At 53.5% G+C, this 17392-nt stretch overlaps 2 protein-coding genes across 2 annotated transcripts; both read right to left on the bottom strand.

The window, feature by feature from the left end:
- Nucleotides 1–335: 335 nt before the first annotated feature.
- Nucleotides 336–12697, bottom strand: tom1 (E3 ubiquitin-protein ligase TOM1; the record flags this gene model as incomplete). The annotated part of the gene is made up of 6 exons (XM_057198714.1): nt 336–430; nt 490–4662; nt 4718–4798; nt 4852–8682; nt 8740–12589; nt 12650–12697. 6 exons carry the CDS (start codon nt 12695–12697, stop codon nt 336–338), a joined length of 12078 nt encoding a protein of 4025 aa, XP_057052154.1.
- Nucleotides 12698–13446: 749 nt separating this feature from the next.
- N7474_007303 (peroxidase/cytochrome P450 family protein) lies at nt 13447–16973 on the bottom strand (the record flags this gene model as incomplete). The annotated part of the gene is made up of 7 exons (XM_057198713.1): nt 13447–13761; nt 13812–13938; nt 13989–14494; nt 14548–16413; nt 16466–16514; nt 16564–16661; nt 16716–16973. Coding segments are annotated over 7 exons (3219 nt in total), but the record flags the coding sequence as incomplete, so codon positions are not given.
- Between the last annotated feature and the right edge of the window lie 419 nt (nt 16974–17392).

Genomic DNA, 17392 nt, shown 5'->3' with positions numbered 1-17392 from the left:
CTTCTATACACTACCGAAGGTACGAGAGAATGAATTGAACGAAAACCGAATGGGAATTAAAACATGCAGCAATCTAAATACACAAAACACCGTGGGAATCGCAGTGATAAAAAGTATCAAGTGACACAATCCCGGATCTCCAGTTGACCTGCACTTCAACCAAATCTCCAGTCATGGGCCACATTCTCATCTCTTCTTCACCGTTTTCATAAACCCTGCTCCTCCTCTCTTTGCTGGAACACATCACCAGCAATAAGTCATCCATCATAAGAATCCTGGGACCACACATGAAAAGATAAGAACGCCATCGAATGCTTCAGCAGAAGGAACCCAATCTATGCAAACCCGAAGTACTCGCTGCCAGCAGTTACGGCTGTGTACAGCCGTTGGCGAAGATCCTCGTAACTTTCATATTCAGGGAGGTCAAGCTCTGTAAACAAATATTAGCTTCCTATGTCAATGGATGAAACGGGACGGAGAAAGACTCACGGTTGAAACACGTGTGCGAACTGGGGAGGCGATCCTTGTTGCCATAGTCACGGTGGATGTTGAACTTGCTCACTCCGTTCATGCCCTCGAGCTCCTTGAAGCCGTTGAGCGGGACCTTGGAGGTACCGGTGACGAACTGCAAGAGTTTGGCGCGTTCCTCCTTGTCGAAGGAGCGGACAGCACGCCAGAACCACTGGATCTGGGGGGAAGAGGCAGAGTAGTTGTGGAGTTCAGTGTTGTTCTTCCACTCGTCGACGTCAATCTCGGGCAGACCAGAAATCAGGAGTTCCAGCTCTTGCTCGTTGAAGATCGAGATCAGATCCGGGGGAATGATATCATGGAAGCCTTTCAGGAAGTTGTCCAACTGCTCTCGGACAGACTCCACCAGCCGGTACTCGACCACGCGCTGGACATACTCCTCCTTGTTCTCCTGCGTGACAGGAATGTTGCGGCCGTCTGGAATGAGGTCGATCACCTCCTTCTCGCCAAAGGCATCGGTCTCAATGGCGAAGGTCTCCGTGATGATATCGGTGATGTCGTTCTCAAGCATCCACAGAAGAGACTTGTAGTAGTCAAGGTCGAGAGTTTCCATATCCTTGATAGACACGGACCGTCCAAGGATAGACTTGTAGACTGCACGGCTGAAATGACAGTCCAAGACACGTCCCTCATACATTGCCTTGCCGATGATGCGCCCAATGAACTTGAAGAACATCAGGTGCTGTTCATTGATGCCGCTGAGGCGGTTGGGGTGGAAGGTTGTTCGGTCGGCAGCAACGGGGATGAACAGCGCGTAGTTGGGATTGAACATGCCTCGAGCAAGAACTTGGAACCATTCTCGAGTCACACCGCCAGCATCGACACCCTCTTCTCCGTGGAAACGGATGTTCAACTTGCCATATTTCACCTCGTCCGCATTCTTGAAGTACAGAGACTTGAACGAGTCAAGGAATACCTGATCTCTGCGGACGGAAAGCTGCAGAGGAGGGTGTGGGTGACGAGGTTCGCTGCCACGGGAGTGGACTCGGCGAGTGAAGTAATTGCGCTTGTTGTCGAATTCCAGGACCTTGGGGTTCTTGACCAGCAGGGAGAATGTGCCGCTCATCAACCTAGGGTTCGAGCGGACAAGCTCATTAAGGATCTTGCGGTGTTCCTCCGTGAACTTGAAGAAAATATTCTCCATGCTGAGAGCTGGGTCGGCAGGAGCGGCGCTGTTCACCGACAGCTCTCGGCTGTTGCGAGAAAGTGGCTGGTCCTTAAGCGTAGTGTTCTTGCAGACCACCATCAATGCCTCGATCAGAGGGAGAAGAACAGTAGCCACGTTCAGCATGTTCTCCTTCTGGCGAATGAGAGACAAGCAGTCGCTGAGCTTAGTCCAGAGCGGTCCGAAAGTAGCGCTTTCATACAATGACTTGAGAACATCCTCTTTGGGTGCAGCCTCGGGTTCGCTGCCCTTGTTCTTGTCCACACGGGCGGGGTCGAAGAGATAGTCAAGCGCCGTCAAAATACGCAGCAGCTTAGCCTGGTCAGAGCTAGCCGGAGAGAACTTGGCCAGAGCCAGTCCTTGCATGTCAGTGCCAGTCTTAGCCTGGTGGATATGAGGAAGAAGTTCTTCCAGGTCTGCCAGAATGGTATCGCTGAGGTTCTGTGCTTGACCAACCAGCTCATTACCAATCACATCCCTCGCGCTGGGAATGGAGGAAAGGTTGTTGATCGTGGAAAGAGTGTCGCGGAAGGTCTTGCCGTTACACTCTCGAGCGGCCAAGATGTGAACCACCAGTCGGAAGTTGTGGTCAGGAACAACGGGAGGCTCAATGGTCCTTCTCTTGCGCTTCTCCTCGTCAGTGGCCTCCTTCGAGCCCTCTTCCTTCTTGGTCGCCTCGCCTTCCGCTGCAGCTTCCTGGTCCTCTTGTACTTCGGTCGTTTCAACAGTGGGCAGCGGAGCGTCTGTCATGGCGGTATCAGTGCCAGGTTCGGCGGGCTCCGCAGGCTCAGCGGGCTGGTCGGTAGACTCTTCAGCTGGAGCTCCCTCGGGCTTCTTGCCCTTGTCTTCCTCCTGCTTCTCCTTCTCGCGTCGAAGAAGAACAGTAAGCGGCTGCGTGATGCTGCTGAGCAGGCTGGACAGCTGCTCCATGCAGTTGGGGCTCTCCATGATCAATTTCCGATCCAGCAAGGAAAGCAAGGCATTGAGGGCAAACTTGTTGGCCCTGTTTTCTTTGCCCTTGCCCTTCCGCAGGGCCTTCAGCTTGAGGGTGGAGGATGAATCATGCTCCGTCAAGAAGAACCAAGCAATGTGTGGGTTGAACTGGGACAGGAAGGAAAGCGTTCCCAGGCACTGCTGCACCACCATGATCGGAGTAACCTCGTTGCTGACGCTGGAGGAGGTCTGGAAGGAAATGTTTCGCTTGACAGACTGCGGAGTCTTCTGCGGTCCAGGGGCCTTGGCACGAAGCGACAGGTGAGAAAAGCTACGTTCGATTGCTGAAGAATCAACGCTACCATCCTGCAAGATCGACAGAAGAAGACTGATGACCTCGCTGCGGTTCTGGCGGTTCTCGCAGACATTGTGGAGGATGTCGTTCAATTGGTGGCGGGCGTTGCCGTGGAGAGGCATGAACATCAGGCGAAGGAGCGTGGCGACGCCAGCTTTGTCGAGCATCTGGACGATCTGGCGGCGTTGTGACTTCTTCTGCTCCTGTCCTTCGGCGGGCTCATGTCTCTGTCGGTGTTCCATCATGCCCATATCACCAAACTGGTGCATACGACGACCACCTAAGGCCCGTGCCTCTGAGAGGTACTCCGGTCCCAGGGTTGCGAGAACATCCTCTGGTTGATCAACAAGGACGGCCTGGCGCAATGAAGGATCCAAGGTCGCAAGGAAACTAGCAGCATCCATGTCTTCGGCAGGGGCCGCGGCACCGCCGGCTGTAGCTTGTCGGCGAGCATTTTCACGCTCACGTCGGCGCCGGTCGGCTGCCTCTTGTTGCAGCAGTTCCTCACGAATCTCTGCAGGGAGCGCCTCAAGGAATTCCTGGTTGATCTCGGTAGGTTCTTCGCCTGCGGCGGCGGCTTGAGATCGCTGCTCAGCAAGTTGCTGCATTATGACCTCCTCTCTGAGTTCCTCTGGCAAAGCTTCTAGGTATTCGGGATCGATCTCCAACTCAGTGATATCGACTTGGCGTCCTCGGATGGTGGTATGGACGCGAGGGACCGGCTCGGAGGGACCCGTTTCGGGCTGGCCAGCTGGTTCCGCAGCGCTCTCGGTGGATCGCACATCGTCCATGGGCTCAACGACCCCAACAGCCTGGTTCTCGGCTTCTTCCTGTTCTCTTTCGACTTGCCGTCTGGCATTCTCCTCTTCTTCCTTGCGCTTGCGCTCACGCTCTTCTTCCTCTCTGGCAATGCGCTGCAGACGCTCTGTCTCTGCTCTCTCCTCTTGGAGGCGCTTGCGCTCCTCCTCCAGCTGCTTCTGGCGTTGCTTCTCTTCTTCGATAGCAGGAGGAACAAGGACCTTCAGCAGGGAGTTGACAATACGTTGTGTCTTCTCGACGTACGTGGCGCTGAAAAGGATGCGAGCTTCTTCTTGCCAGCGCAGTTTGGTTGATGCCACCTCGAATTTGACAGCGTGATGAGGTTCCTCACGGCTGCGCATCGGGGCACCTGGCTGGTTTCGTCCAAGACCGAAAATGTCCTGGATGCGGTTGGGCAGAACGGCTCGTCTGTCAACGTGGACGTGGATACCGTCAGGGCGGGTAACCACTCCAAAGCCTTGTCCTCCCTGGCCACCGATGGCCTGCATGATGGCATTCATGAAGCTGACGGGGCTATCCATGGAAAGAACCCGATTACCTGTACCCGGAGGCTCCAGAGAGTGAGCAAAGTCGGCGAAGGGATCGCTGCCTGGAGGACCAATCGGTCCTGAGCGCTCGCTGGGGCGTTCAGGCCGCATCAGAAGCGGGTTGGTTCCGTCATCGTTGCCGCGCGAGGGGATCTGGGTGCGGTGGACACGGTGATAAGGCTGAATTGGAACAAGTCCTCCGTGGCGACCAGGCATGATTTCAGTAACAGCAGCCCACGCCGGAGGGGCACCGCGGAAACGGGGAGCATGATGGCTTCGTGCCGCCATGGGAGGTTCATCGGCGTCCCAGCTCCAGGGCTCGAGGAGGTCATCTTCTAACAATGAAGCAATCAGTACAACTAGAGCAAAGACATCGAAGGCGTTCGTTACCATCCATATCCCCGTAAGATCCCTGGTCATCATCATAGTCATCCATTTCTTCTTCCAACTCATCATCCATCTCATCTTCATCTGGAACACGAGTTAGCAATCGAAGTCTGTCTTGTATTCCGGTGTAAACATACCTCCGTCCTCGTTCAGATCATCGAGGATTTCGTCCTGGATATCGCCGCCAAGGCTATCACCTTGGAGATCATCGACGCCAGCAGCAGCCTCGTTAAGCACACGGAACAAGTCATCTATGCGCTGACCTTCATGTTGACGATTCGAGTGTCTGATATCAGCCAGCTCGTCCTGGAACTGATTCATCATCTCGACCTCTTCTTCATCTTCGGTCAATTCTTCGCTCTCCCACTCATCATCTTCACCATCGTCGAGGCTTTCGTTATCGTGGTCACCGGTGATTTCTCCAGCAAAGGCCTCATCATCCTCCATGTCGGAGTGATCATGATCTTCATCGTCGTCCTCATCATCGCCATCGTCATCATCGTCAATCACGACTTCGATATCCATGCCGGAATCACCAGGAAGACCTTCGATGGGACCCATGTCTGCGTCTTCATCTTCATCGCTGACAACTTCGCCGTCATCTTCAGCCACATCCTCCTCGTAGTCCATCTCGTCATCATATTCGTCGTCATACATCTCATCGTCATCTTCTTCGGATTCCTCTTCGGTGCTTTCTTCCTCATCATGACGAGGCTCTAGCATCCCGAGGGTAGAGTGACGGAAAAGATCTGGGGTCTCCTCACGTTGATCTTCCATGTCGGAGACGGAGGTTGCTGACGAGATTTCACCATCGTCTGTTTCACCCAGCGTGGAGATATCCGAGCTTTCGCTGAGGAGCACAGCGGTCTGTGTGAGCTTGTTCAGAGGACGGAGAATGTACTTGATGACGCGCTTTGAAGATGGGAAGTTCAAGTCGATGTCGGCAACGGAGGAAGTGAGGGTAGGAATGAAGTGCTTCTCGAACATGGTCCTCGCGAGCTGCCGTGTCGAGGACGGGAAGCCTGCCTCGTTGGAGTAGGAGTAGCCGCTGAGCATCTTATCGAACAAGTCGGCAAGACACATGAGCTTCGAGTATTTGGCATCCAGAGGTTCGTTCGACGCAATTGCATCCTTGTATGACCGCAGTGCATGCTCTAGCACGAACCGACGCACAAAAGCGAGCTCAGGCTCGTCCTCCTCATTTTGCCGTTGCTCACCACGACGCCTACCAAGACCACCAAACTCGCCAGTCTTGGCGCAGAGAGCGCTGAGCACCTGCATAGTCCATGTGGAGGTCGTGTTCCGCTTCTTGAACGAGATGGACTCATCATGTTCCATTGTACCAACAGGGACAAGCACGTTCAGCAGGTAATTGAGAATGCCCGAGCGCGGCTTCGAGGGAGTTGTCGCAAGAGGATCAGCTTTGCGCGAGAAGTTGATGAACTCGACCTTGGTGCGGTTGTATGAAGAAAGGAGTTCAGTCAGACACTGGAGCAGGAAGCATCGATAGAGGTAGATCGGATGATCCTCAGCTCTGAACGGCGGCTTCTCGCCCTTCTTGTTGGGTGCGGGTGCGGGTGCGGATGCACGCGGAGTCTGAGCATCAGGAGTGCTGGACACCGAAGGGGTCGTTTCATCCATAGCCATCTCGACATCTGTTTGCGGTTCCGACTGTTCGCCAGCAGTTTGTTCAGACGTCTCCGCTGAAGGCTCCTTGTCATCCACGTCTTTGTAGGACAGAAGTTCGGAAAGCAGGTAGTGGATAACTCCGTCTGGGTTCTCCACGATTGGGGGCTTGAGTTCGGCAGCCTTGCCCCTGTCTTTGGTTTCTTGCGCAGGAGCCTCACTTGTGGAAGATTCACCATTGCTAGAGCTTTCAGCCTCAGTCTTGTCCTGACGTTGCCGTGCGGCGCGGTCTTTGTCTTTGTCAACCTTCAAGGCGAGGACTTGAGGACGCTGATGGGTGTCGTATCGCAAAAGCCTCAACTTCTCGTTCGTAACCTCGACGAAGATCTCTGGTGCCCTCAGGACGAGATGGTACATCTGTCGCACATAGCCGGTAGTGTCGATCTGACGAGAAGTTTTGTTCTCGAAGTTGGCAACGATCTCACTCCTCATGATCTGTCGGATAGTAGCTTCATCTTCGACGATGTGACGTAGGATCAGCATGAAGGCGCTTTGAAGCTTGTCATTGGTAGCGCTGGCAAGCTGCTTCACCATGACGAAGAGGCGTTGCAAGTTGCGCTTCTCGCCGAACCTCGCCGCAATGCTGCGGTTGCGGGTAAGGATGACAAGAATACGGCAGACGGACAGAGCCAGTTTGCCATCCTTGCCGACTCGTGGAAGGATTTCAACAAGCGCTTCAAAAAGCTGTGTTTTCTCGTCGAGAGAGACAAGAGGCTCGTTCAGGAACGCGGGACCCTCGTTGCTAGGGTTGGGGTCATCAAGGCTTGGCGGAGTCCAGATAATCTGGGGAGGTTGGGCGTCATCTGAAAGCAGCTTCTCCAGAATAAGCAGCACCTGTCCGACCCAGGGCAGGGACTCATCGGCAGCCTTCTCGGGCGTGGGAAGCTTGATAAACCCAAGGAAGGTCGAGAAGCAATCCTTGAGTTCGTCCAGGGTCGCATTGTACATGTCACGGTCCTGGAGAACCAAAGCAAGGATATGCGCATAGGCAGCAATCTTCTTGCCCGCGGTTTGGAAGTTCTCCATTTGTAGAGAGACAAGGGACTGAACTAGGGTCTCTCCAATGTCTCGCCGGAAGGCTTCAGGCTCGGGATGCTTCTTGATGGCAGAAGAGATCAAGTCGGCTAGTTCAAAGGAGACATCGTGGTGTTCATTTAAGACGTCGAGGCACCGCTCAATGAGATTCGAGCGGACTTTCTCCCTTTCCCCATCCAGCTCTTCCACGGTGGTGACCTGGCGACGACGCACCGGCTGTACCTGCGATGTATTGGTAGGTTCCGACGAGTTGCCCTGAGGATTTTGGTTCTGGCGCTGGTTTGGTGGCTGGCCGGGTTCATCGTGCTCCATATCTTCATCGTCGTTGAGAACATGATCCAGGGCCCGCGCTAGTCCGTCGCGCATGTCGCCACTTCCTTGCTCACCTTGGCGCATCGACTCGTCCACAGGTTGTCCACTTGCCTGTGCCAGAAGCATGGCGAGAGCCGAGCTTTCCAGGAACCCGCGACCTCCGAATGGCGGAGCATCCACACCACCAGCATCTTCCGAGGCCTCCCCGCCCGAGGCAACGTCGGCCGATCCAGTCTGGATATCGTTGGAAGCTGGAGGAAGCCTGGGCGGGGCTCGAAGCCACTGCTGGGCTTTGATGTACTCTTCAGCAGCGACAAGAACGTTGTTGCAGCGATATAGAGCTTCTTTGTTCAGTTCGGTATCTTGATATCCCCGTTCCACCAAGGTGGCTGCTCGGTCTTTATTGACCACAAACGGTTTGCGCTGCACTTCAACGACAGGAGGAGGCATATCCGAGCTGTGAGCAGCCCCCGTTTCATATTCACCATCCAGCGATGAACGCAGAATGTCAACCAAGCACTTGATAACCGGACTTTCAGACTGGGTTGCGAATTCCGAGTTCCAGAGGTCTTGCGCCATAGGCAGAATTTCCATGCGGAGATCCACCAAGAATTGGCCTGGCTGGAAGTGATCCGGGCGCTCACGGTCGCGGTCATTGTGGCTGGTCATCGCTTGTGTTTGAGTGGACTCGACGATGCTCTTGCCCGAGGCAAGTTCCGCGAACAATGCCAGGATAACCTTGATCCCGCCATAGGCAGAGGCAAGTCGGCCTTTGACCTCGGTGTCACTATCAGGAACAGAATCCGGGGGAGGAAGCGCTCTGATTTCACGCATGAAAACCTCGCTGAAGTCCTTGAGAACTTTCAGGCCATTCTGCTTCTTGAAGGCGACAAGAACCAGGGTCAAGTATGTCGACTGTGGACGGTCTGTAGCAACTGGGGGCAATTGATTAGCATATTCTCAATCTTTCGAAGAGAGAAATGTTCACTTACCTTCATAAAGAAGTTGCGAAAACGAGGAGAGGATGACGATGAGATAGGCAAACCGATGCTTGAGGCTATCACTCGAATTGGCCGGATTGAATTGCATTTGTCGAAAGACAGTCTCAGCGATGGCATCCGCAACCATATTCGCATTCGGCTTCTGCCTCAAATACGGGTCAGTTCGTCTCTTGCCGACGAGCCCAAGGCCAAGGTTATGGAAAAAGCCGGTGATCGAGGCCGGCAGCACGCTCAAAAGATAACGGAGCGTTTGAGCATTTTTGAAGGCGGCGCTCTGTGTGTCGGCGCTTCGAGAGTCTAGCGTTGGTTGAGCCTGTGCATCCCTGGGGACACCAGAGCCCTCCTGGCGAGATGGAGGGGTAGGATCCTCGGACGATTCCTGGGTCGTGACTCCAGGGGCATCAGTGGGTTGGGGACCATCTTTGGCAGCGGGTCCTTGAATGGCCTTCATCCACTCTTCGGGGATGTTCCTCTCCATCGTAATTTCTTCCCACACACATGCAGCCTGGAGGTTGCCCAACGATGAGACAAGAGCGCAGTATTTGTCGGCAAGGTTGACTTGGCCAAAGATGGAGGTTTGCTGGACAGATCGGGTCTGGTACAACGGCATCGCGAAGACTTCACGAAGCAGGTCCGTGAGGACCAGCGCGGTATTCAGATGTTTGGCAAAGAGCGTTCCGTGGTCAACTGCAGCAGAAGAAGACACTGAAGCGGGCTTCTTGGAGTCTCCCGGGTTGATCAGAGCAGTGAAAAATCCAGACTCACTGGACTCAGTCCAGAAAGTCGAGAGATTGTCGACTGCTAGTTGCGTGCGCTGTACAAGAGATGGCACCACAACATGAGGCTTTGTCTCCGCCAGCATATGCACGAGCACAGAAAGCTCCTGGTTGGCATCTGTATTGTGGAAGTCGAAGGACAAGCTCTGTAGAGTAGCAAAGTCCAAGACAAACTCCGCGCCTCCAGCGTTGATGAACGCCGTGCACGTAGGCTGGTTCTCGAAGAAAGCGCCTAGGAACCGTGTCGCCGGGAATAAGTAGTCCGTGACCGAAAGTCCATGTTCATCCTTGTCACTTGGCTCGAAATCAGGATCCCTAGACGGAAGGAGGTGGCTAATATCGCCAACAATAAGCTTCCCACCGTTGGGAAGATCGTTCGCAGTCAACTGCGGAGCGCCGACTAACGCAGGATCATCCTCTGGGCCGTCGACAGCTGTTCCGATTTCGCGGAACAGGGAGAAGACATCGCCGGAAAGATGGAATTTGCCCTGCGAGTCTTCGGTCCACAGCTTTGCTCCAATTCCCTGCTTCCACGCCTTGGCCTTGCAGAGCAAGCCCACGCGCGCGGCCATGACGATAACGGCAGACATGATGGATGTCTTCAGAGGAGGGTGATGCCGAGCCAGTTCTTCAAATGTCGTACCCAGTGAGCGAATTAGGGTCGGATCATCCTTAAGACACTTGACATGTTCTGGATTTTCGAAGATTTCGAAGAAGCTATCGAGCGCATCGGAGGTCTGCAAGAGATCCAGGCCAGAGGAGTTTAGGCAAATTGCTCCAAATGCCGATGGGATGCAGGCAAGAGCATCAGCGGCGGGTATGATACCAGAAGCAAGAGGTTGGTTCTGTGCCCTAGCGATACGGTACTCACGGCCTTCCTGCTTGGGCTCAGGTTGAGGGGCAGGTGCGGCAGCAGGTCGTTCAGACAAGGGTTCGCCTCCATCCTGGGAAGTCTCGGGTTCAACGGCGGGCGGCTTCTCGGTTGCCTGAAGTTCATGACCCATCACGGCAGCAAGAAGACTTCGGCTAAGACCAGCTTCCGCGATCACAGCGTAACTGGTAGGCTCATTGTGAATGAAGCTGCTGAGGATGTTGACACCATTGCTCCAAACGTGCGAGCCGAAAATCCGGGCATTCTCAAATACCAGCCGCAAGGACGTCAGCAGCTGAGGCGAGTCGATCAGATTGCGCAACACCCGATCAAACCCACCGCCGTTGTGCTGCATGATATGATTGACGAAGCGGAACATCCAGCGCAGGGTCTGCTGTTGGAAATAGGGAATCTGATAATCGATGGACGGATTCTTGTACTGAGAAGGGAACCCTTCGCCGCGCGAGACCTTCTCGAACGCGGTTTTTGTTTCGTGGTCGATCAGATCAGACATCGCATCGAACCCTTTCGCCGTCGTCAGGGTGCCCAGTGCATCTCGAACTGCGTGAACAAACGTATCCAAGAACTCCATGACGCGAGAGTAGACCCGGCGAGCCTTGGGCGTTCGAAGGTTCAGGATATCGACAAACATGGGAATTAAGCCGGCAGAGACAAGAGTCTCCGGTGTGCGAGTGCTTGAGCTTGGAAGCGTCCGCAGGAGGGCAAGTAAGGCATCACGCCATTCATCGTGATAGGCATCATCCGTGGTCTCGTCATCGGCGGCAAGCTCGTTAACCACTTTTCGAGTCAGGAACATGAGAACTCCATGGTTGACATTGACACTTAAGGCAGCGCAAACATCCATGGCACGAGATTTGTGTTTCGCCAGCGCATCAAGGGCCTGAATTGCCAAGGTCTGCAACGGGCGCGAGACGTGGAGGTCGCCGCTAGCGCCGAGGTGAACCAGCTCAGCCAGTTGATACGTGATCTGAAGACGCTTGGACAGCTCCATGTCATATTGTAGCACTTTCTGCTGGAATGCCGACTCGGGGAGGACGTAGGCCAAGTTGGTTACTGCAAGGATCCTGATGGCAAGGATCTGCTCACGCGTAGCCTTTGAAGTTGAGAGTCCCTGCGCAACACGGACTTTGTGAAGCAGCTCATATTTCGACTCAAGTGGCAAGTGTGACAGGTTAGCAGCAACGAGGTCCTCCGGCTTTGCGGACGAGACCTTGGAGTGCGGGAGATCCAAGATCTTTCCACTGCGAGATGACTCTTCTGCTTTTCCACCCGTGTTGGTATTTCCAGCCGGGGATTCGTCCACATTCGACTCACGACTCAGGCGGGGAGTGGGATGCGTTGCGCTTCGGCGCAGTGGGGTTGGTGTGGATGGGGCGTGTTCTGTCTGTCCGAAGGCTGAGGTCGTTCTTGTCTGCTCCGAGGAGCCAGAAGGGTAGTAGAGCACACGAACATTGCCCCATTCCTCCCAACCATCAGTATCACGCATGAGAGAGGCCAACTCGTTTGCATTGAGTTTTGTCTGGACTGCCTTTTCTTTCCCTTTGGTGGAGACGGCGGGGGATGCTGCAAATGGTGTTTTGCCGGCGACGAGAGGACGAGGGAACGGCGAAGCGATCTTCTGCAATTTCTCCAGATCGATGTTGTAATGAGTCGCCAGCATGGACTGCTGATGGGCACCCCGTTGACGCGAGTGGTACCGTTGAGCCAAGCATAGGGAGAGCCGCAGAGTCGACTGGAGCAGGGACAGCGACGTGGTGTTCAAGAGATCACCCAGGCGTTCACTGCTATTGTACAAGCTACGGTTGCCACATTTCTCCAGAAGAAGACGGGAGAAATCAAGAATGTCCTCCAGCAGCTGCCTGTCTCCGTCTGAGCCATATCCCAACGCGTTCAGCTTGGCCTCGATGCCCTCGGCTGGTATTGTGCTTGGATCTTTCACAAGTGACTCATTCAGATAATTTCGAGTGAAGGACAGTACCTGGGGACCGGTGTTGAGGAAGTATCGGTCAATGACTTCAGCAAGGATTTCGTCGAAGCGGTCCAAGACGTTGATCCAATGGTAGAGATCGCCTCGCGGGAAAGGCCATAGTCTTGGGAAGGTGCTCAGAAGGGAAGGAAGCTCTGCGACGGGCAGGCTCGTCGCACGGCCTATGAAATCTGCCAGAAAAGGTGACTGGAGCAAGAAAGAAAATTTTTAGTCGGGTGGTCACTTGGGAGGAGGTGGGCACCTTACTATTGTAGCCTCGTGTTTCTGGCTGGCCACCTTCTTAATTCTCCCCATGATGACAATCGGACGGGCAGCCAACCATGAGGAGGGAGAAGGGTATCGGGAGAAGGTCTGGTCGAGAGGGTGGAGTGTGGGTGTTGTGAAGACCGGCGGAGAAAGCGCGAGAACGCCTTATGACGTTTCAAAAGTCTGGTCGGTGAGAGAGAGCGAGAGGGAGCTGGGGACGGGATGAGGGGGGGTAAGGAAAATGCCAGACTATCAGGGTAAACGGTGCAGGTCGTTGTCCCCTGAAGTAATGACACAGAAAGGGAAAAGGAAGGTGTGGGAAGGTGGACGGGAAGGGGATGAAAGAGAAGGTGATCGAACTGAAGCTTGCGGAGCGGCGGCTCTGAGGGAATCCCCGCTGGCAGGGCTTACCTCAGCATTGGGCAAACGGTGCCTGGGTCAACTACACACGATTGGCAAGCGGGATACAGTGTTTACGAGGCAGTTTTCCGTTTGATGCTCATAAAATTAGAATATTACTATTAATTTCCTCGGTAGTTTGGTGACGGTGGTGACCCGACGGACTGGGATATACTCCAAATTATATATCTATGACCATGGGAGACATGACATCCATGTACTGTCTCACGAGAACATCGGATTTGAGTCTTACATAGAAGCTTGAACCGAACCAAAAACGATATGGATATCCTGTCACAGGCAGTGGAGTCTCAGCCGAAGAAGATGATGCTTAGAAAACTACCCAACAACAGACTCGACAATTTACCTATCCTTAGCTTACACCTACCTACCTACATAGCCGGCAGCTCCCCATCCCACTGGACCTTCATAGTCGTCGGGAAGGGGGAGTACGAGCTGTGCTCAGCGTCCATATACATAGCAATACCACCGGGCCCAGCGAGCTTCTTGAGCTGACCTTGGCCCCCAGGGGCGCGACGGAGGTTATCCAAGCGTCCGACAACTTTGAGCATGGTAGAGAGAGCAGTCTTGCACATATCCATGCCGAGGCATTGGTGCGGTCCAAAACCGAAGTGAAGATACGAATCGATGGGGCGATCAAGCTTGACGGTATCGGGGTCGGGGAATGCGACGGGATCGTGACTGGCGGCAACCTGGAAAAATGGTTAACATTGGGTACTAACGTTGAGAAAGAGCAACTTACCAAATTGCAATAGATCTGCTGGCCAGCTTTCAGGATCAATTTCTCTCCATTGTCCTCAATGACTGTCGGCTTGGCGACTTCTCGCGGCAAGGCCACGGACGACCGCAATCGTGCGCCCTCGAGGAAGCTAGATCGTGTGAGTAACAGCTTTGATATTAATTGTGGGAAAATACTCACTATCGAAGAAGCAGATCATCCGCTTCGGGTGTATCTTCTTTCGACAGGCGTTGGATTTCCGCTAAATGAGCGGCAGCTTCAGGCTCGAGATAATAATCGAGGCACTGCGAGAATAACTGAGCCTGGTTTGCGACCATCCCACCAGCCGTGGGCAGAAGATGTGTGAACACGATCTCTTGCGAGGATAGTCCACTTTCTAGCAGTCGTTGAATCATATGCTGACCATATTCACTCAGGATATCGTGGCGATGAAGGCGATTGATCAGGGAGTCAATAAATCCCGCCTTCTTAACAAGCTCGACATTGACGACGGTCAATTCGCCGAGCTGCTGCGTAACCTGTCGGGCAGTAGTATTGAGCTGGAAGGATTTCGAGACGTCCACGTCGTAGAAGATGCTTGTGAACACCACCGCCATGATCTGGTACAGCTCGAGCTCCGTGAAGACGCCACGTGGATTGGAGTCCGTCTTTAGAGGCAGGGAAAAGACAGAGGCGCAGAAGTGTACCTGTACACACATCGGTTAATCAATCATTCAAATTCCAGCAAGAACAATCTTACCTGCGCGAGGTTGGCTACGTCCCTCACAATATCAACTTGGTTAACACCGGCCACCTTGTACGAATTCCTCTGCAGGAGTTTCAAGGTAATATCATTATAGAACGACCTGACCTCAGACTCCCACTTGTCGCGGTACAAGGCAACGCTCATCATCCGTCGAGACGCAGCATTTGGAGGAAGGTCTCCAGACAGCATGAAGTCGACGCCGTACGGGTGGCGGTTCTGATGCATCAAGAACTCAATCTTCGTTCCCCAGGTCACCTTGAAAGATTCCTTGTTTGCGAGGATAGACGAGCATGCCGCATGCGAGTTGATCATCCTGGGCGTAGGAAGATAACTGGGGGTATCAAAGTCGTACGATCCCGCAATTCCAAGGCCAGTGAGAATTTTCTGGTTCTCATGCGGTACAACCATCGGGAAATGGGCATAAACCGACTTTCCACGCAGATGATTGGGGAAGGCTGTCAGAGCCAGTTTGTAAAAGACCTGGCCCTGGTCAATGGAGTCATCATAGTTAATCTCATTATATGCCCAGTTGGTGAGATGTTTCGGAGTAAAATCAACGGTGTAGAAACGATCACCACGGACCAAAGCGACGGCGTCGGAGAGGATTGCTCGCGATATAGTGTAGTTGGTGCAAAGTCCACTGCCGGGTACCATGGGCTCCTTTGTGGCCTCCACAATGAGGCCAGGGTAGAGCTCCACGAGATCGGGCTGATCGTAGAACCGCCGGAGCTGGCCGGCAATGTACGGGTCAGGGTTAATCTCCTCGAACGTCTGATAGGTCTTCAGGTCGAAGAAAGCTCGGAACTCATTCAGCGTAGCCAAGTTCCATGCGCGTGCCTGCTTGATACCAAGGACTTCGACAGTCTTGAACACTTCGGGGACATTGCATGCCCCAAAAGCTCCAGCCACATCCTCCACGCCTTCCTTGAAAATCTTGACTAGATCATTATCATCGAATGAGCCATCCGCTTGGCGCTGCAGATTGGCAAAGGGTCGTTCTTGGGGGTCTGCAGAAAGCTTTGCTTCCCATTGCCCGAGGCCCCGGGTAAATTCTTGCAGGGTGATCTGGCTCGGATGCTTGCCAGCGAAAAGCTCCTGATACATGGTCTCAGACCACTTCTGGTCGCGCGCAGAGACACAAGAATGCCAGCGGTAAACAAGATTGAACTCCGCAGACACTTGATTTCCAGTGGCCTGGCCCGCAGCCTTCTCAACGAGCCCATTTTTCAATTCCATGCGGGGATCCAAGCTCCAGGTGCTGTCTGTCCGATTCAAGTTGAGGATGGTCCGAACGTAGTCCTTCAGGATGATATTGACATAGAGGCCACAGGTGACCAGTCTTCCTGTTTGAAAGAGGTCGTTGTCATAGGTGGCGTAGGCTTTGGTGTTAGATGGATCCGGTTTCGTGAAACGGCCACCCTCGTTGATGGCCGCCAGATTCGTCACCACGTAGTTGTGAAAGCGGTTGAACATGATGAGAAGAGTTCCAACGCCGGGAGGGAAGCCTAGAACCCTTTTGGAAGAGAAACTATCAGGCTTCAGCTTCCCATCCATGAAGGTTCTCACATTATTCTGTTGGTCTTGGTTGTTGCCATAAAGAGGCGACAAGTCCAAGTAAGAGGACGTCAAAGACTTTGTCCCGTCAGTCGGATCTGTTTGGAACAGGTCATGAATGATGATAGACGCTAGATAGAAAACCACGCTGGAGATTTTGTTCGGGTGCTCTTTGAACTCTTTCCGGGCCAAAAGGCTGTCAAACAGAGTCTCTGGGTCTGGAAGGGCAGCAGTTTGCATGGTCCTTGGCTGAACAGACCGTGCGTAGGGGGTTCCTGCAGCTCCGATATGGGGCCACAGTACATTCTTGTATAGAAATTAGCCGATATTCCTGGAATCCAAATAGCAGTGGTCTTACATTTCCTGATCCGTCAGCTTTTCGGTAGGCGGCGTCGCGCCCAAGATAGCTAGATATCAAGTCAGATCCAATATCCCGATTTTGCCAAGGGAACATACGAGATTGGCGGGTGCTGTAAATCATTCCATAATTGATTGAGAAAGGTACCCGTTACCTCCTTGCCATTTTTAGAAGTTGAAGGTAGTCCAGCAGCAAGCTGCGAAGTAAATTAGCATTAGAAGCCCCCATGGATCACGTTGCATTGGCTGACTTGGATAATTCGTTCCATGATGTATTCCCTGTCATTCACGGGGTCGCCTGTCACAGCACTCTTAGCGACCTCGGCCAGAGTCTTCACATCTTTCAGATCAATATGGCCAAGGTCCTTGGCAAGCCCCGTCGTAGTCGATTCTTTGACATAAGTCCCATCGCCCATCTCTGTGGGCAAAGGTTTCAAGGACGCGGAAACGACTTGCTCAATCTGGGAGATTTTGCTCCCGAGGCCGTTGTGGTGGTTGTTCTCGCCCATGGCGGTTCGAGGAGTATGCCCACAATTTAAACAAATAAAAAGGGAATTCAGACAGTGGAACTGCCAATTAACGTATTAGCATTGACGACCTGGTTTCGGTCCAAAAGTCTCAATGCGTTGTCCGCCTCGAGACGTGGACAATGACGCAGATTTAATGGAACGCCATGCACAAACAATTTCGTCCGGGGAGAGTACTCACTTACCGCGCGGGGTGTAAAGCAATTCAAGCGACAAAAACTGCCCGTGGCAACAAGGGAGACTCGGGCGCAAGCACAATGTGTGTTTAGGAATGGAGAAGGCACTCGGTCATCGTCAAAACAAAATCATGTTGGAGGGAACTGTGGACCTTAATATGCCCCGATTGACAGACTGCGGGTCAGAACCCGCAATGGGCGAAGCAATAATAGCCCTCTTTCAGC

Source organism: Penicillium riverlandense, assembly GCF_028828495.1.
Source record: "Penicillium riverlandense strain IBT 135883 chromosome Unknown utg000006l_segment0_segment0, whole genome shotgun sequence".
NCBI lineage: Eukaryota > Fungi > Ascomycota > Eurotiomycetes > Eurotiales > Aspergillaceae > Penicillium > Penicillium riverlandense.
The sequence above is the reverse complement of the archived record's forward strand: the minus strand, read 5'-3'. Positions and strand labels throughout refer to the sequence as shown.